This window comes from Lactuca serriola, chromosome 6 (assembly GCF_051521515.1).
Source record: "Lactuca serriola cultivar US96UC23 chromosome 6, Lser_US96UC23_V15, whole genome shotgun sequence".
Taxonomy (NCBI): domain Eukaryota; kingdom Viridiplantae; phylum Streptophyta; class Magnoliopsida; order Asterales; family Asteraceae; genus Lactuca; species Lactuca serriola.
Window position 1 is genome coordinate 29,022,486 of NC_136413.1, and position 21,140 is coordinate 29,043,625.

Consider the following 21,140-nt stretch of genomic DNA (forward strand, 5'->3'; position numbering starts at 1 on the left):
TTCAAGCAAAAAAAAACTCTACAGGCATAAGGCATCATAATTCAAGCAATTCTATCATTCAATTCCTAAAGATCCCTACCCTACAACTATCATGCAGTTATATCATAAGCAAATAACAGTGCGGGTAACTTGGGGTATACTTTCTTTCTCTGGTTGATCGTACACATCTCGTCTTTCCTTGGTTACTTTTGAAAACAAATTTAAAACTTTTGCATATCCTTAGTTTGATTCTGAATTCACATGGATGTTCATCCAATTCTCTCAAACCAGAGCTCTGATACCAACTTCTAACATCCCAAAAATCAGAATAAATTTTTCATTCTTGCAAAAACAATCCAATGACCATAATTGTTTACAAAACATTATTTCCAAGAATAATAGTCACAATCAGAGTATCCCAAAATCCAAAATCATAAAACCAAGAGGATGTGCACAATCACGTTTTTGCTTTCCTACAATCGTCTGGAGTACCTGAAATAATAAAATGAAAATGTAAGCCAACGCTTAGTGAGTACCCCCAAAGTACCACACACAACATATAACATATATAATCATGCATGCTAGGTCCAATCACTCATCGGACTGGAATACCTTCGGGTCCAAAGCCGTCGGGGTAGATTACCCCCGACCCAATTAATCATCAGACTGGAATACCTTTGGGTCCACAAGCCATCAGGCTGGATTACCCCCAACCCAATCAGTCATCGGGCTAGAATGCCACTATACAATAGGTCAAATCAATCATCAAACTGGTATACCCTGAGGTCCACAGCCATCAGGTTGGATTAAACCTGGTCTATTGGCTAACACACATGGCAGTAAAGCCTCAACCCAAAATAGTACTATGTCGACATATGCAACAAATAAACATATAAACAGGCAACAGGCAACATGCAGATCTACAGATCACTATTGCATAGAAACATTCCATATACCAGGATACAGATCTAACAGATCACTACAACATAACAACATCCTATATATATATATATATATATATATATATATATATATATATATATATATATATATATCAGGATATAGATCTAACATATCACTGCAACATAACAACATCCTATATACCAGGATATATAACCTAGTGGGTCGGTATTGATACCTTCGACCCACAAGTACATTAAGGAAAACCTCACCTGTCAGTCTGAAAAGATATATGGATACAACACCGTTTCGTATACCAACTCTACAGGTTACCTCCAAGTGAAGCTTGATGACATGGTACTTCTGAATCCAAAGTGTTTTACTCTTCTAAGATGGTTTCTTCTCTTTCTCCTTCCTTTAAAGACACCACAAAACACGCTTTTAAGCTCAAAATGCACATACAATGAAATAGGGTTTCCTTGGGATGAAAATGGAGATGGAGGCTGATGAATGAAGGGGTCTCAAAGAGTTAACGATGTTTAAATAGGGTCCAAACCTTAAAAATTAGGGTTCGAGTCTCTGCCACGTACGTCCAACGTACGTGATCAAATCCAGATTTTCATTTAAATGACATTCATGACCAATTTGCAAACAATTCTCATACCAATGGTCAAAATGTAAATACCTAGAATTCGAGGTGATACTGATGAAAACAGGATCTACTGAAGCGGTGTATTGATAACATACCATAAATGATTTCTTAAACACAATTTCAAAAGATGACCAAAAAAATCTTTGATGTGTAAAAAAAAACTTGTGTTACTGGCAATATTCGGCCATGATGATATACATAATTTTAAATTCAATTCAAGAATAAATTGGATTAAAAAAATGATTAAATTGCAAAATGGTCCTTATGTATCGCTTAAAGTTGCTACTTTTGTCAAAAAAGTTTTTGACTAGTACCATCAATCCGATACTTTGATTTTGTTGGGAGTTTGGTCCAAAGTGTCTTCAAAATATTTAAAATGCTCCTGATATTTATTTTTTCTATTTTTATATTACAATAATTAAAAAAACAAAACTCTTTAAGTGTTTATCCCTCACCACTTCCCCCCCCCCCCATTCTCTACCATTATTTGAACTTGCAAACCATATGTCTATCTTCACCGGAGCTTAGACTCCGAGAAATCAACGACTCGCAAGAAAAAGAGAGAGACGAAGCGAGGACCACTACTAGTCATTGTTGCCACCATCTGATGGTCTCAAACATAATATTTCCATATCTCTTCCTGATTCATATACATACATACAATGATGAACAAGATTAAGAATTGAACCAGCAGATTCAATACAAACCACACACAAACACCACACACACATATTAAATACAAACAGACATAAAACCCAAAAACTAATTCAAAGAAATATCAAATTACACACAAATCCCAAGTTTTCCACATTTAATCTTTTGTACATCTCAAAACTAACACATAAAATTCATAAATCAAAGGAAAGAAATACCAAAAATATAAAATGGTAAATAACAGATCTTGATTTTTCTTAAACAGATGAAGATCAGGCCTACCACACAAAACCCAAATGTAAAATGGTATCCGAAATCAACATGTCCACTATCAGAGTTTTACAGAGGCAAAGTCGTTGCAAATTCAAGTCACAAACGGAGTTCAAAGTTCTACAGTTACATCGACATCCATTCTTGCTTCACTCCTCCGGTAAGCCACCTGTGTTTGCAGAAACCCTAGCATTGACATCTTCAGCGATGGTGCTGTGGCAATTTCCGACGACAATGGTCCGACAATCTCGAATGTATTTTGTTAAAGAGGGATATGGATGGTGGGTTATTAGGGTAGGTTTTTATTTTGTTTTAGTTAGATAAATAGTAAACTAAATAGAAAAAGATAAAATGTATAATTGTTATTTTAAGTATTTTTTTTTTAAAAAAACTTTGGATCAAAATTACGATAAAATTTCTATTTTTGATCAATAGTATTAATTCAAAACTTTTTGTACCGAATTTCATAATTTTCGAAAAATCACTGACATTTTTACAATCTTATCAAAAAAAATTAATGACCAAAAAAAAAAAAGTTGATTACCGTCGTTATAAATCACGATCAACGTAGATGAAACGCGTCCTCACAATAATTAACATATATCGTCAACCCACACAAACACATTTAAGACACCGCCCGAATTTCTCTGTCACACACAAACACACACTAAACCCCCTGTCTCTCTCTGGATCTCACCGATTCAACCAACCCCAACTCTCCCACCTGTTTCTCCCATCTACCTTTTTTTCTCAGCAGAAAATCCAGCTAAAAAGTGGCAGGGAAATCCGGCGAAGCAACGACAAGATACTCATCGATATGTGGCTGCGTCAACTTCAGATCTGATCGTTTTTCCACCGAAGTCTACAGATCCATTCGTCCACTTTTCCGATCACCTGTACCGGTTTTCTGTTGCAGATCATAAACGGTAAGGCCACCGAATCTTATTTAGTCTCAACCGATCTCAGTTGGCATTTTGATAGGTTTGAACTTTTAGTAAACTTTTGTAAAGTTAGTGAACCAACTGCATTTGTGATTTATTATTTGAATTTCATTTCGCTATTAATAACAATTAATGATCGTGCTTAATATTTTTGCCGATGATTAATGAAGTGTGTTCATTTTTCATTGTTTGGTTTTATGAGAAGCTAATCAATTATAGTCATGTGTGTTTTAACTCCAATTTTTTTGAAAATTTTGAAATTTAGTTGTGATTTTTTTTAAAGCCATGAATCTAGAACACATAACACTTTTAGCGTCTAATTTGTATACTGTTGATTTTTCAACTAATGAGATCTGATTCTGTGTGGATGATTTAATGCACTTCGTTTATGATTCCATAGATCTGATTTTGCTTTCTAGGGTTTTTGCTGAAGAAGGATTGCAGCAATGGCGCCGACAACCTTGCGGAAGGCTATTGGAGCGGTGAAGGATCAAACAAGCATTGGAATCGCAAAAGTAGCTAGCAACATGGCACCGGAGCTAGAAGTCGCTATAGTAAAAGCCACCAGTCACGACGACGATCCCGCCGGCGAGAAATACATACGAGAAATCCTCCAGCTCACATCATACTCACGAGGCTACGTCAGCGCTTGCGTCCACGCTGTTTCCAAAAGATTAAGCAAGACTCGTGATTGGATCGTCGCCCTAAAATGCTTAGTTCTCATCCACCGACTCTTGAACGACGGCGACTCAGTTTTCCAGCAGGAAATCATGTACGCTACCAGAAGAGGAACCAGATTGCTAAACATGTCAGACTTCCGTGATGAAGCACACTCCAATTCATGGGATCACTCCACTTTCGTTAGAACTTACGGGTTTTACCTTGATCAAAGACTCGATTTGATTGCATATGAAAGAAAGCAAACCGGTGGCAGCAATGGCAGCGGCAATGGAGATTCCGTGAGGTCCAGGGAAGATCAATGGAGATCTCCACCAAATCGCGGATACGATTATGACGATGAACCAGGGTATGGAAATATAAGAAAGTCAAGATCTTCCGGAGATGTTAGAGAAGGATCTGGATCATCTCACGACAAGAAAGATACAAATACAACCCCTTTGAGAGATATGAAACCCGAAAGAATCTTTGGGAAAATGGGACATTTACAAAGGCTATTAGACAGGGTATTATCCTGTAGACCTACTGGTCTAGCAAGAAACAGTAGAATGGTGTTGGTTGCGTTATACCCAATTGTTCAAGAAAGCTTCAAACTTTATTCTGATATATGTGAAGTTTTAGCCATTTTACTCGATCGATTTTTTGATATGGAACATCAAGATTGTGTGAAAGCATTCGATGCTTACGCAACTGCTGCAAAACAGATTGATGAACTTGTAGGGTTCTATAATTGGTGCAAAGATATGGGAATTGCAAGATCATCAGAGTATCCAGAAGTTCAAAAAATCACAGGAAAATTACTAGAAACTTTAGAAGAATTTGTTAGAGACAGAGCAAAAGCTACAAAAAGTCCCGAAAAAAAACCCGAAGCCATCGAACAAGTGAAAGAAGAACCCGTTCCCGACATGAACGAAATCAAAGCTTTACCAGCACCGGAGATTCATACTCCACCACCACCACCGCCACCTCCGGTGGCGGCTCCGCCACCCAAACCGCAACACACCGGCGACTTAGTCGACTTACGGGAGGAATCGGTGACAGCCGATGACCAAGGAAATAGATTCGCGTTGGCTTTGTTCGCCGGTCCGGCGAAAGGTAACGGAAACTGGGAGGCGTTTGGCGGCAGCGGCGAGGCGGAGGTGACGTCGGCGTGGCAGAATCCGGCGGCGGAGGCTGGAAAAGCCGATTGGGAGCTTGCGTTGGTGGAAACCGCTAGTAATTTGGAGAAACAGAAGGCGGCAATGGGCGGTGGGCTTGACCCGTTGTTGTTGAACGGAATGTATGACCAGGGAATAGTGAGGCAACACGTGAGCACCACCAGTTTGAGTGGCGGCAGTGCGAGTAGTGTGGCTTTACCGGGGAAGTCGTCCGGTGGCACACCGGTGTTGGCCCTCCCGGCTCCTGATGGGTCGGTTCAACCCGTGGGTGGTGACCCGTTTGCTGCTTCGTTAAGTGTCCCACCACCTGCTTATGTCCAGATGGCGGACATTGAAAAGAAACAACACTTGCTTGTTCAAGAACAGATGGTTTGGAATCAGTATGCGAGAGATGGAATGCAAGGTCAAGTTAGTTTGGCTAAAATCAATAATGGTGGATATGTTGCTCCGGGTCAACCCCCCATGATGCCTTATGGAGCTCCACCTGTAAACGGATCCGGGTACTACTATCCCACTTACTAAAATTCTAATTACATTTTTTTTCTTAATTCTTATTATGTGTTACATATATTGTGATGTTTTTTTTTATGGTTCCACTCTATGAGATTTTTTTTTTGTTGGCATTTTTGTTGTTATACTATGTTTTTGTTAGAACACATGAGTAACTAATTCGATTATGTAATTATTTGCTACTACTAAGTACTAAGTACTAAATCAATCTTGTGCGATTTTGTTGCTTCTTTTTTCATAAGTAATGGATTGATGCCATTTGGAAGTAGCTTTATTCTGTTTGGGTCCATTGATATTGGTATTGCTTTATGCTTTTAGTTGGATAGAGAAAGCATAAATGCTTTGTTTCCTTAATGCCTAAGTATGCCTTCCCTTTTGGCACACAATTGATCTAGTTTGTGTTACCACTTAGATTAATAAATTATGTTTGTTAGCCAAATTAAGGTTAATTAAAGTATTGGTCAAACTCATAATTATTCTTAGAACCTAACTATACGGATTGTAACTGTTAATAAAAATATATTCAAAGAAAAGAAAATGGAATGATGAGTAATAAATAATAAAATAGTAATAGTATAAAGAAAGAAAAAGTCTGGTGAAATGGTAGTCAAACTTTGACCACACGGTTCAACCAAAGAATGAAATTAGTTTCTAGAATAAATTAAGCAAATGGTCCATGTGGTCCCATAAAACCTACATATATATATAGAATGGGTTGATGGATCCACTCACTTTCACTTAGAAAGAGAGTCAACGAATATCAAACAAATTTGGGCTATTTCTAGGATCATGCATTTAAATTTTCCGAATTTTCTGTAATTTCGACTCTATAAGTACAGTGAAATGGGTAATTGCACTCAGCTAAAAATTGAGGAGACAAACACAGAAAACCTGCTTTGTTCAATGTTCTATGAGACAAGGAATTTGTAGAAAAACACGACTGAAAAAGGGATCTTTTGCAATACCGAAAAAATCAACCAAAATTGTTATTTGAAGTTGCATAACCCTAAACTATTATCAACTCAACTTGTATAACAAAAGACATTACCAAAGTACAATATTCAAACAAAAGCAATCTTAACACTTCCTCAACTTTCTTTGATTGCATCTTCCTACCCCAAAATGGGCGTAGAGAACAATATCTTTGGAAGTATCACATACTTCAGGAACCTCTAACTCTTCAATTACATACTTGGACAAATATGTTCGTCCATGTACTGTGTAGATTTTGATTTCATTGTGTTGGTCCACAAACTTAGACAAAACTAAAAAAGACATCTATGGCCTAAAAGACCAAAGCCCAAAGTCCAAACTGTCACGGGGAATCAAGAAATTACTAAGGAAAATCTTTAGAAAAAATCTTATTATTTTAAAAAAATGAACGATTAAGTCCCAATTTTTTTTAATAGAAAAGTATAAGAAATCGGTAAATTTTTTCACTCTTGTCCTTTTTGAACTATTCAACAGCAAGTCATGGAACAAATCGTTATATTTTTTTTTTAGAAATAATGGGACATATATATATATATATATATATATATATATATATATATATATATATATATATATATATATATTATAATGTATTAGTAACTTGTCAATTATTTTTACGTCCTACAATTGTTACACCCCGGCGGAGGCAACGGAATATAAGGTTTGATTTGAAAATCAAATATAAATGTAAGGATATTTAATGAAAATAATATATTTTATTATTTTCAAAATTCATACCAATTTATAACTTTATTAAAATGTCCCATCTTCATGACATATACCTCCATATTACTAATGGCAAGTGACATATCATTTCAATTATGGTATTAATATGTGTGCCAATTATTCTATCGATAAAATGTAATATTACAATTTTATGCCCCCAGTTTACATTGTAGTTTTAGAAAATACCCTAGATTTTATCAATTTAAATCTTAAACCCTTAAAACTTTATTAATTTTGAAAACTAACAAATAGAAACATCTTATTTATTCATAAATGTTGTATAATTAAAATGATCTCATGAACCGGATAGACACAATACGTATTCGTTCCGAGAACCTCCAATGTTCAACTCAACTTTTAATCAGGAACAATCGATGCATAACTCGTATTTCAACAAAAAAACAAGTAATGTATAATTCAGATCCACTTATGAATGAAATTCCGTATGAATTTCATCCATATGTCACAAACATACAAAACGTGATGGGAGATGGAAATTGGTGGATTTCGTGCAATAGATATGTGTCTCGATTATAGTGAAGATAATTGGCGTCAAATTCGCTTAGATTTACAGAATGAGTTGTTAGCACACCCAACTGAGTACGCACAAATTTTTTATTATGATTTAAACACCATACATCACTCATTGAATTTCAATGGATCACGTTTCGCACCAAAAGATCATTGGTTGATTATGCCGGTCACTAGCTTTCTCATTGCTAACAAATATAATGTAATAGATAATTTTCTAAGCAAAGATAGTCCATCAACATGTTTTTCACTATGACTTGGTCCCCAAGACATCTCAACTCATAGAGTTGTTATTTTTCTTGTTAGAGGTGATCATTATGTGAATGTTGATTTACATGGAGCATATCTAATGCCTATTATTTTGCCACTTTGGCGTCACAACATGGAGCATATCTAATGCCTATTATTTTGCCACTTTGGCGTCACAACAGATCATCACGGTCTGCTGGATGGGAAACTATTTATGTTGGATGGGAAACTGTTTATATATATATATATATATATATATATATATATATATATATATATATATATATAAACTAAAGTTGTAAAATATAAGGTTTAATCTAAAAATCAATATAAATACAAGGGCATTTACTATAAATTTGAAAAGTAACATCTTTATTAACGATAACCGTAGTTGCCCAAATACATTTTAATATATTTTTTAATATAAAAAAATATCAATTCTTAACTGATATATATCAACTCAATCAATTGTTTCGTGTATTTGGAATCCCATTCGTGCATTTAGAATCACCCTTAAAATACATAAACTAATTTTCCTTTTGAAAACTTGCCTTTCACTGGCCCCTAATCTAAAATTTACATGCAAGTTGTTGGATTATATTTACTTTAAGAAAACTTTTAATTAGTCAACATTTAGCAAGAATTTAGCTTTTACTTTTTCATCCATCAAACCAACTTTTTTTCTATGAAATTATAACATTTACTTTGTATTAAAAAATACCTTATATTTCTTTAGTTAATATTAACTCTATAAATTATTACAATTGTTCCAATTATTAATAATTATTAACAATCATCTTAAATATTTGTTTTCTAATTAAAGCCTTCTAGTTTTTTTTTGAACAACAGAGATAATATTAACGAGCTAGCAAGGCGTTAGAAACCATTACAAAGTATAAACAATATTAGGAGAAACGCACCAATCAAACCAACTTAACAAATTAAAACTATCTTCTTGAAAATAAGATAATTTCTAGCTTTCCATAAGCACCATAGAACTGAATATAACAAAGACAAAAACAACTTACATCTCCTCTTATCCTCATCTAGGTATTAGCCATCAAAATCAATTATGAAAAGCAATTTGGAGCAACAAAATTCAAACCAAACCAAGAGTACAACCATTGCCACACCCTAGCTGCAAAATCATACTTAAAAATACATGGTCAACATCATTAACATCCCTCAAACATTGTTAGCTTAAAACAAAATCGATGTGCACTCCCTTATGAGAGATTAGTTGCCAAAGGGATTCTGTTCAACATAAGTCTCCAAACAAAACAGTAGGAATTATGGCTAGATTCGCACACAGTAGGAAAGTACTCTTTTATGGTCTATTTTTAGCTAAGAGGTTTTTTATTTGCTGTTATTTGACAAGTAATTAGCAATTATGGCTAGATCTGTATTTTCCCCTATTTTATTTTGGGTTACAAGAACCATAAAGAAATCTGTTTGCTTGATGTCATTGCTATACTGAAATCTGTTTGTTTTTTTGATGTCATTGCTTTTAGAATAACGTCAAGTGTTCTGATACGTAGAATTTACATTAGTATTTCAAAACATACATCTTTTTTTAAAGTAAAAACATATTCATCACAAATGATTATTTATAATGAAATTTTGTAAACGTTATAATGTCCCCTCAGAAATGACATAACAATATATCATCAAAATCAGAATTAGCATGGTCAAATTCATGCATCATTGGGAACATCAAATAGATAAACCAACGAAAAGTTTGTGACTTTCTATTTCAACAAAATTAAACTTTTAAAAAACAGAGTTAAAAATAGCTCAAAGCTCAGATAAAACACTAAAAGTTGTAATTCCCTGACCTTAAACAAATTAAAGTCTCATAGAGCTGGGATTAGATAATGTCATCATCATTGCACAAGCAATAAACAACAAAAATTAAGAAGAAATCAAAACAAAAAGCTCAGATAACCATGAACTAATTTTAATCCATAACCTTAACCATATTAAGGTCTCAGAGTGAGCTGGGATGCAAGTTCGATCATCATCGCAAACAACAATCAATAAATGAAACTTATTTTCGATCGTGTAAAGTAATTAGTAGTATTAAAGATAAAGGATCAGACTAGCTTTCTAGGCTGCATTATGCATCAAATCAAGCAATTAATCAATTGCTCTCAGAGCCCAGTGCAAACTTCATCATCTCGAAACAATTTCTTATTTTTTCGAAAAAAAAATCATTATAAATTAGTTGAAAGTATAAAGAACTTATTTTGAAAGGATCCTCAGCGTAAATGCTTATAGCTGTCATCAAGATGTTAAAATCAGGTCTCAAAGATATCATGCCATCATTGGATCACCAAAATATGCTTCGAAAATTCGGAAAAGAACATCAATTCGTATAGAAAAATCGAAAAACACACAAAAGTAGATAAATTGATGAATTTAGCGGGATTTTATTAGCTGCGCAATATATTTATGCCTCTAGTCTTGAGGACGTATATCCAAAGAAAAATCACATCAATTAATAAGATTTGTGTAGGATTTCTCACAAAGAGTGAAAGAGGAGAGAAAACTTTCAGATATCTGCTATAGCAAAAAAGAAAAAAAAAATCAACAAAAAGGGGAAAATTTAGAGATACCAGTGTAGAACTGTAGATGCAGATGAATGACTTCGTATCGTTGGAATATTGTGGATCTCTGGATGTGGTATAAACCCTTACAGCTTCAGTTTATATAGTAGTTTCATGAATTTGGCGATTAGGGTTTTGAACCCATGAAGAAGGGAGTTTTTGATATTTTATGGATTTGGAGCACGTAACTGCGGCCCAAAATAGAGAATTAAATTAGGTTAATTAATTAAAAATCATAATATTTTTTAGACAGTTTAGGGTTTAATATTAATATTTATTTTTTTAATATAAAAGTCTCGATTATTTAATTTTATACAATAATCTGTCATTTTTATTGAAAAAAAAATAAGAATTTTTTCGTTAAGTTGGACAAAATACAAAGTAAACGAGATTTATCTGTTCAAAAAATAAAAACTAAGGTTAAACCATAATTTTTCAAATAAGAAGAAGACAATATGGTTTTTAAAAAAGAAACTAGAATTGATGAAATGACAGTCAAACTTTTACCACAACCTTATAGAATAAACTTTAAATAAAGTGTTAAAAACCAAATTAGGAGACAAATACGTACGTAGAAAATTTGTTTTGTTCTATGTTCTATGAGACAAGTAATTTGTGGAAGAATATGAGTGAAAAAGCGAACTTTTGCAAAACCGAAAACATCAACCGACATTGTCATTTGAAGTTGCATAACCATAACACATAGTAAACCATAAACTATTGTCAACTTAACTTGTATACCAAAGACATTACCAAAGTACAATATCAAACCAAAGCAATCTTCATATTTCCTCAACTTTTCTTGATTGCATCTTCCTACCCTAAAATGGCCATAGAGAACGATATCTTTGCAAGTATCACATACTTCAGGAACCTCTAATTCTTCAATAACACACTTAGACAAATATGTTAACCCATGTTCTGTGTAGACTTTGATTTCCTTGTGTAAATGCTTAATACATAAACTTGGACAAAAAAATGACATTTTCTTCATTTCTTAGGCTAAAAGACCAAATACCAAAAGTTCCAAATTGCCACGAATAATCAAGAAATTACTAATGGTAGTATTGGGGTTAATTTCACCACAACTGGGTCGAATGACCCACAAAAAGTTAGGTTTCAAGTTGTACAAAGTATTAGTAAACTATCATATCTGTGTTATTGGGCTTTAGCCCATTACCCTCCAAAGTAAAGGCCCGTTGTCTCTTCTTTTTTACCCTTTCAACACTATTTTAGCTCTGAATAAAGAACTATGCACTCAAGAATACGATATTGTGAATAAGTCAAGATAGGAGAATAGAGAACGCTTTTTGTATTGGAATTACAATCAATAACTACTTATACTAATTCGAGAGGCGTAATATTTGTCATTTTTCTTGGCATCCCACAGTTATCTACTCTAATAAATAAGAATGATTTTGCCACATGTCCTTCTCTTATTCAATTTGTCACATGTCATTTTGTCATAATTTAGAGATATATTTATTTTACATTTTTCATTTATTTCATTTTCCATTTCTAATATATTATTAATTAGTTTCCATAAATTAAACCTATCATTAATGATATTAATTTCAAATTTTAAATTTTAAATTTTAAATTTCAATTTCAATTTCAAATAAATTTACAGTTTAAACCTTTGTGTTTAACATTTTGTTATAATTAACCTGTTTAGTATACGGGTCTGATAACTAAACAATAATTTTAATTTATTTATTTTTTGCATGTTTTTTTTTTTCGTAATTTTTATTTATTTCAAATTTCGAATTCAAACAAACTTCTCATTTAATCGTTTCTATTTAACATTTTGTTTTAATCAACCCGTATAATATACGGGTTTCACAACTAGTAAACAACTATATAGCTATTTATATACATAAGTTTGTTTTTCAATGTTCGATGTCACCTCAAGAACCTTCAAAAGGAAGGTGATTCTTTCACTTAAATTGTTTCATTCACATAATAAAATAAGTTTCGCTAACTTATACAATAGTTGAAGGGTGTTTTAAATTATACGGAAAATCATCTTCTTAAATGGAAAAGTTACCTCCCGTTTTAGTAAATCAGGATTAATTAAAACCTAAGGTAAAAACCCGATATTTGTTTTTTGGAAGATCCACCCCCTATCTGACAAATTAGAAGAATTCGACCCGAATAAGAGGTAACCGGTAATATAATATTGGGTGAGGATGTTTTTTTTAGATTTTTTTTAAAAAAATCTGATTGGTTTATGCACCTCTAGTTATTATAATCAATAAATCTTTGTGTTATAAGTTATCAAAATAAAGGTATATTTTGTTAGTACAAAATATTTTTGAATATTTATAAATGTATGTATTAAAACACGATCGTACTTGTGCTTTTATTTAGGAATTACCATTTTAATAAAATAAAATTCTTTGATCACAAATAATTGATTCTCAATTAAAAATATATAAACTAATGCTCCTTTTTGAAAAACTGCCTTGCATCGGTACCTAATCTAAAATTTCCATGCAAGTTGTTGGATTATATCCAATTTTAATAAAACTTTTAATTAGTCAACGTTTAGCAAGAATTTAGCTTTTACCTTTTCATCAAACACATTTTTTATGAAAATGTAACATCTACTCCACGTTAAAAAATACAAATATATTTCAATTTTAAATAATTATTAATTAACAGTCATTACAAAATATTTATAACGCTAATTCTTATGTACAAAAAAAATCAATTTATTGGTATTAAGGCAAGTGGCGAAACCAGAACAAAATGTCAGGGATAACACACATAAATTTAGTGGTAACACACCGGAAAAATTACATTTTTTTAGAATCAACAAATGTTATTATAAAAGCAAACACCGTTTTTAGTTTTATAAACATCGTAGTGGGCATATACACCATTCTACCCACTTATAGTGACATTGAATTCTCCTATGTATCAATCACAAATATACCAAGGACTTGACTTTGTCCACTACCGAAGTAGGAGTCGAGTGAATGATTTTGAACACCTGATCACGTCTTGACTTCCATAACAGCCATATTGTACCATAGCAAACACTGATGAGGTTGTTTCTCTTTTTTGAACACCTTCCCCATTTCTTTGCAAAACTGATAAGATCTCCGATAGTGACAAACCGTGGGACAGGGATATCGCACCATTTAAAAATCCATTCCCATACTGTGATCGTTAAAGGGTACCGAATCAAAATATGTACGACATCTTCATCCTGCTGTGAGCATTGTGGACATAGTGTATTTGGGATTTGAACTCCTCTTCTCACTAGTTCAACATTAGTTGGGATACGTCCCAATTTTCCTCTCCATATAAAAGTTGTAACCTTTATTGGAACATCATGTATCCATGGAATTTTTGGTCTAAGGATGTTCACATGGAATACATCATCATTAATATGTTGCATTTGCATTTATCTGCTCCCGTAGTTGGTTGATAGGCATCGATTGTAGATAGCAACATTTGGAAACTATGAATCTGATCATCAGAGGTGGGAGGTGTTCTCCAATCCCATGTTTGACTCATCAATTGTATCCTCTCATTGACTTTACATGATTTGTGTCTTTCCACACCACGTATCCATCCTTGATCAACAACATTTGGAAACTATGAATTTGATATAGGTGTGGAAATTTACTTTTGAGAGGCTCACTACCACACCATGTATCCATCCAAAACATAGTATCATCTCCTTCATTCACCTACTTCTTTAGAATATCTTGGAAGTTGATTCCAAACTTTTGCAATTCAGCCTTTACTCCATCCATGTTGTTCCACACGCCAAGAATTGATTTCTTAGATAACCGGTCTGCAGGTTTGTTGTGAAGATTATGGATGCCCATAATAACTCGTCTCCATAGTGCTGATTTATTTGTTTTTATTCCCCACCACCATTTAACTATCATCGATAGGTTAAAGGCTCGAAGTGAACCGAAGCCAAAATCGCCTTTATCTTTTGGTGCCACAATTTTCTCCCACGCGACCCAGCTAATTTTGTGCTTATTATCACTTCCACCCCAAATAAATTGTCTTCTAATTTTTTTCTAGGGATTCAATGACTCCAGATGATGCAACAAACAATGAGAAGAAGTAAGATGGTAGACTGCCAAGTACAGCCTTAGCAAGAGTTAATCTACCTCCAAACGAGAGGGTCTTTGCTTTCCTTGGGATAGTTTCGCATAGAACCGATCAATTATGGGCTTCCAGTGTTTCTTTAATTTCATGTTTGCTCCCATTGGGACTCCTAGATATGTGAATGGCACTGGGAAAAATAACGTTACAACGAAAAATTTCCACTACACTTAAAAAATCGAGGGTAGCACGGGCTATCCCGAACTCCTTAGTAGATCCACCCATAAGGCTATGTTTGATGTACTAACTCAAAAATTAGATCATAGCTGAAAAGTTAATTGTTAGTTGAAAAACTAGATGGTAAAAATTTACGTTTGTTAAAAACTAATTGATCAGCTAGTTGTTGGATATAAAACTACATACACGGGGATTTAGAAAAATATGATTTATTTAATGAATTAAGGGTATAGTTGAAAAAAAATATAAAAAACTTTTGAAAAAGTAACATAATTAGTTTTTTTAAAAAAAGAAAAACTAATTTATAAATTAGATTTTAAGCTACTTTTTGACTTGCCAAACATAATAACTTTAAAAAAAAACTTGACAAATAAGCTAATTTATCGGCTAGTTTGTGGCGTGTCAAACACAAACTAAGTATTAACAATCATCCTAAATATTTGATTTATAATTAAAGTCTCCTAACTTTATATAAAGTAAAATGCTTTTTTCAAGATAAAAAAATTATTTCATATATAATGTGTTCTAGTTCCAAAAAAGAATTTATAACATTTTTTTTCTTGGATAATGCATAAGTAGGATTACAACTACATACGACCCATCCGCCCACTGTGACATCCCCATTTTGATGGCCAGAAAAAACTAATTTTATTTATGCTTTATAAAATCAGAGTACCTTTTTTAATAAAAACGTTGCGGAATTTGTTACCAAAAAAACATGATAAATACGTTATCCAAGCATTTCCGAAGAAATGTATTTTTATCCATTTTAAAACATTTGGGATGTCATCCTCAATACAGAAATATAAGAATAAACAAGACTTACATTCATTTACACTAGTGATCTACATCTCTTTCAAATCCCTCAGTGTAAAGTAGCTTCATATCGACACATGTGATACAAATAAGCTTGAGTGGGTCAGGTTGGGAAACTTGGTGAGTACATAGGGTTTGCAACCCACAATAATATAATTATTATGTTAAACATCAAACAATCAACCCAATTACCCATCCTCATTATCCTCTTTACTCTTAAGGATCTACCCTAAGATTCACCTATTCCTCGTTCGTTCATTCGTAAGGAGTATCCTAAGGAATTGGCACTAAGTCTGCATAGTCGCCAAGGTTTATCTCGTTTATTGACATTATCGTTTTCGAGAGTCCACTCGTAATACCTGTCAATGGGTTTTTAGAGTCCACTGGGTGAACACATCATTCACAACACCTACAGGTTGTGAGTCTGCTAGTGTTCCACTAGACTGTCTAGAATAGTATGTGGTTGTCATCCATACTTTGCTAGATGACAGGGCCATCGCTTGGGTCATCATTTGGCTCATCGCTTTGGGTCATCATTTTGGCTCATCGCTTCTCACCATATTTTACCACTCACATATCATCGCTCATCTATCATATCATCTTTCATCGCTCACCATTTATCTCATCTCTAATCTACCCCTGTTATACCCAACACATTTTGTAGATATAAAATACATATACCGTTTAAATCTTTTAAAACATGTATACAATTGTTCATCCAACATAGACAACAGATATTCAAATAATGTGCACATATAGCATGTAATTTATATTAAAATAGTTCATATCTATGTGTAAGATGAAAGTAACTATGCACTCACTTGATAAGGTGGTGACTCGGCACTCGGACAACACTTCGTTACTGTTAAAACAATTTCCCTCGGATAAAACCTAGTATAATGTTTGACGAGACTAATTAATAGTCTAGCTATTATTACTATTATATCAACGTTAAACAATACTCTTCACCCATATGTACAGACAATCGCCAGATATGGAACACCGGAGGGCAGGATCATTTTGGCATTTAGCACTTCTAAATCCAGCAACCCAAGCGGCCCTCCAAACCAGATTCCCCGTACCGTGAGTGGTTAAAAAGATGTTATAACGAAACTTATGTAACTCATAATAATAATCGAGATACTCATTATAAGTTCCTAATAACATTACTATATTGAAACATAAGTTATACTAAAGATAGGTTAGGCGTAGCTCACTTACAACGGGTTTTCTCGAAAACCGGGCTTCGCTGGAGCAGCGTTCCCAAGTCGAAAGGCTCTTTTCTCGGGGTTTCGGCAGCCTTGAGGCTTCCTTTGGGTGCTAGGGGGTTTACCTAGGCTTGGGGTGGGGGGGGGGGGGTTGGGGCTAGAGAGAGAGATGACGTTGGAATGGTGTGAAGAATGAGGGAACCCGACACCTCTATTTATAGGCTGGCTGCTGGACTCGCCGAGTTGGGTCACTGACTCACCGAGTCAGTGCCATGTGTCATCATCTAATGGCTTTTCTTGGGGAGAAAGCAAAGGTTGTGAACTCGCCAAGTCACCCAAACTCACACAACACCCTCCCGACTTAGAAAAATCATAACTCTCACATACGAGCTCCGTTTTCAACGTTATTTATATCCACGCGTAGGGGGGATCATAATCTAAACTTTCGTTTAGACTTCGTCGGCTCATTCTCGACCGATCTTAAATTTAACAGTGGGAGGAGATTAGACTGTTAAATGAACGCGAAAAATTCGTCACTCCTTCATACGGACTCCGTTTTCGTCTGTTTTTTTTACCGTTGAGTTCCTATTAATGAGATCTTCAACTTTCATTTAGGTCACGTAAGCCAAAAACCGCTCGAACTAAAATTCGAGTTTCGGGTTGTGCACTGCTAAGCCAAATCTTAGAAAATTCATAACTTCCTCATACGAAGTCAGATTTGGGCGTTTTTTTGTATGTTCTCGGTTTAACGTATACTACAAATTTTATTTAGATCACTAAATCTAAAAAGTCCTCTATCGTAAATTCACTATTTACGTCTCCCGGTGCCGTGTCGGTTTTGCTGTAAAACTTTGACGGGCCATAACTTCTTCGTTATAACTTGGATTTCGGCGTTCTTTATATGTACGGAATCCTTGTAACATATACTAAAACTTGGTTAAGATTAATCATTCTAAATAATCTTCCATCAAAAACACTTTTTTGACGCTCATTATATCTAAATTGAGTAGCCCGAATCTGCGAGCGTTACACCCATGTAATATAAAGAGTATGAATTTTTTTTACATGTATTAGGATAACTTTTTTCTATGATTGTAGGTACAGGGGAGAACACAAACTTCTAGAATGAAGCATGGCTAGGCATGTCACCATTATCTCTTCGATTCCCAAACCTCTTCAAGCTTGAAAAGCATAAATTAGCACGTATTTCTGAACGGAGAAAATCTTACGGTTTTGTTGCGGATTGGAAAAGGACCCCTTCGGCCCCGGTTGAGATTGCTGAACTTGAAGAACTTAAGGAGATTATTAACTCATTTTCCTTCTCGAATGCTAAGGACCCGTGAAAATTCTCTTTGGCTACTGATGGTGTATTTAGAGTGAATATCCTTAGGGATCAAATCGATTCTGTTATTACTATTGTATCGATAAAAAGAATGGAATGGATGAGCATGGTTCCAATCATAGTGTTGGTCTTTATCCGGAGAGCCTGTTTGGGATGAATTCTGACTGCTGATGCCTTAGCTCATATAGGAATCAACACCAACTCAACTCTATGCTCAATGTGTTCGAGTCAAAAGGAAACCGCAGACCATCTGTTAGTGGATTGTATGTTTTCCCACGACACCTTTAAATGGATATTGAATTGGTGTGGATTAGATATTCAACACTTCTCTACCATGGAGGATGTTATTAGTTTTGCATCTCAATGGTGTAATTGCCCTAAGAAGAGGAACATACTCATAAGTATAGTATATGGTGTACGGTGGTGTATTTGGCTGGCGAGAAATAACCGGATATTCAATCAAGTTCCATCAAAACCTTCAACAACGGCGGACCATGCGATGACTCTGATCTATTGATGGGTCAAGTATAAGGACAAAATCGGGAATTGTAATTGGGTGATTTGGTGTAAAAATCCCTTTAGTATTTTGTAGTTTTTTAGTCAAGAGGTGGTATATCCCCCTATACTGCATGATGTATTTGATTTTGGTTTGTGGCCTGCTTGACACCTTGCCTTGCTTACCTTAATAAAATTCTCGTCGGTTAAAAAAAACATGTATTAGTATTAACGACATATTAGAGACGGAATAATAATAAAGAATTAGTGATAAAATTTAGTTTTGATTATCTTTATTAACAATTGTTAATTTATTGTAGTACGCTTATATAAATATAAATAATATTATATATATGAAGCCCATTTTTGTTTGTTGCATTTATTCTTTAAAATCAACCGACCGAGTATGTACGAAATGTCATTTATGAAAGTTGTTCAAACTAATCCTACTTTTGTGAGTTTGTCGACAGATATTAAAAACTTTTATTTTGATCACCAATTTCTTAGTTAACAAGTGTTTAGAAATATAGTAATAATCAAACAATTTTGTTAAGTTATATGTGTTATCAGACATATATTTTTAAGAGGGAAACTGTCACGGTAGCATAATAAATCATTGTCATTTACCCGATTTTGTCATTAAACTATTTTTTTTACACAATAGTTCGTTAAACTTACTAGTTATCCGTTAATTAAGTCACTTCCATTAGATTTTAACGGATACCCGATTACCGAGCCTACGTGGAAGTGTGACGTATCAAGCATGACCGGTGACAAGGAGGGGCAAGAAGGGCTTGTGCACAGGGCCCCTTATTTTTAGGCCCCCCCAGAACAAAGATAATCCGGGTTGTAACTTAGTCCACAAACGAGAAGGCATCACCGATCGATTGAAGCAGAATAGATCGATCATTGATCATTCATGCTTCAGTGACAACATCGACTGTAGAGGGCCCAGGGTTATTGTGATTCTGTGAAGGATCAATTTATGCAATCCTACGGTCCTGCTATTCTGCTTACTGCTAATCAGGTATGTAATCGATTAATTGATGTTATCCAAATCTTCAACTCATGCGTTAGATCCGTTTCTAATTGAAAGCCGAAATCGGAATGTTGATTGCTATTTTAAATTATCAGTTTGTAATTGAAATGTTGAATGTCGATTATCACTTATCAGTTTGTAATTGACTGTCGATTATCATTATAAGATACAAAAATCACTCAATTAGATGTTGATTATTAGTTTCTATTTGAATACTTGAGTTGAATTGAGCACTCAATCTAATAATGTTGAATTGTTGATTGTTGATTTTTTGGAATCATCTAATCGATCATTCTTGTATGATGTATCTATGTTATCAGATCAAGTTGTTGATTGTTGATTTATTGAATTCTAGTTTTCTTTTTGTTCCTTCCACTGATCAAACAAGGTTAGGGTTTAGGGTTAGAAAAAGATTTCACTAGAATGATAAGGTATATCACAACTTAATCAACCCACATTTTATTCCATGTTGATTGACAAATCTTTGATGTCTTATATCATATACGTTTTCCAAATGTCCAAGTTTCACCAAATTAACAATGGGATAATCCAAAAAGAGCATTTCAAGTTTAGGCACAAAACTGAGAAGAAATGCATTTGATTCATGTAAATATGTTTGTTCCAGGTTCTAGGTACTAGGTTCTAATAGAGACCAAAATAACTTGGTGTGCACTCCAAAATAATGAAAGATGTTAAGTTTTAACATCCCAAATTTCAGTTTCATATGCACCAAATTGTTGAACTTACACAACAAATAACACTGAAGGGCTTAAAAGTGATGGATTACATCTAGGAAACCTTTCAATCTGGTCACAAAAACTAACAAGCATTGATCAAAATAGAAAACATTGTTGCAACTTCAACAAGCCGTTTAAGGTACATATAACATACATGGGTGACTTGTTATCTTCGTTTTAAAAAAAAAACTTTAATTTATATAGTTTAATTCGTTACACGTTAGGGGCTAAGGGCCTTTTTTTGGCTCGTCCCGGGTATTTGAATCCTCGGGGCCGACCCTGGTATCAAGGATGTTTAATGAGCTATTGTGTAAAAAATAGTTTAGTGACCGAATCGAGTAAATGACAA

The 21,140-nt window shown here is 34.1% G+C and overlaps 1 protein-coding gene, 1 long non-coding RNA gene and 4 other non-coding genes across 8 annotated transcripts; 1 reads left to right on the forward strand and 5 right to left on the reverse strand.

Moving 5' to 3' along the window:
* Positions 1–3,069: 3,069 nt before the first annotated feature.
* LOC145057201 (ENTH/ANTH/VHS superfamily protein) lies at positions 3,070–5,959 on the forward strand. Of its 3 annotated transcripts, none has more exons than XM_079004981.1 (2): positions 3,070–3,381; positions 3,797–5,959. In XM_079004981.1, the coding sequence occupies exon 2, from the start codon at positions 3,843–3,845 to the stop codon at positions 5,751–5,753; it is 1,911 nt and encodes a 636-aa protein (XP_078861107.1). In that variant the 5' UTR covers positions 3,070–3,381; positions 3,797–3,842; the 3' UTR covers positions 5,754–5,959. The 3 variants fall into 3 exon arrangements, with proteins under 3 accessions (XP_078861107.1, XP_078861106.1, XP_078861108.1); XM_079004980.1 differs by having other exon boundaries at positions 3,816–5,959; XM_079004982.1 differs by having other exon boundaries at positions 3,830–5,959.
* A 3,162-nt stretch (positions 5,960–9,121) lies between these two features.
* Positions 9,122–10,980, reverse strand: LOC145057203 (uncharacterized). The gene is made up of 2 exons (XR_013686019.1): positions 10,856–10,980; positions 9,122–9,767 (listed from the first exon to the last, which is right to left on the reverse strand). It is a non-coding gene; the product is annotated as an uncharacterized LOC145057203 (long non-coding RNA).
* LOC145060663 (small nucleolar RNA snoR53Y) lies at positions 9,876–9,952 on the reverse strand. The gene has a single exon (XR_013686878.1). It is a non-coding gene; the product is annotated as a small nucleolar RNA snoR53Y (small nucleolar RNA).
* Positions 10,035–10,134, reverse strand: LOC145060657 (small nucleolar RNA snoR69Y). The gene has a single exon (XR_013686872.1). It is a non-coding gene; the product is annotated as a small nucleolar RNA snoR69Y (small nucleolar RNA).
* Positions 10,331–10,420, reverse strand: LOC145060669 (small nucleolar RNA snoR118). Its single transcript, XR_013686883.1, has one exon. It is a non-coding gene; the product is annotated as a small nucleolar RNA snoR118 (small nucleolar RNA).
* On the reverse strand, positions 10,495–10,569 carry LOC145060653 (small nucleolar RNA R66). Its single transcript, XR_013686868.1, has one exon. It is a non-coding gene; the product is annotated as a small nucleolar RNA R66 (small nucleolar RNA).
* Positions 10,981–21,140: the final 10,160 nt, after the last annotated feature.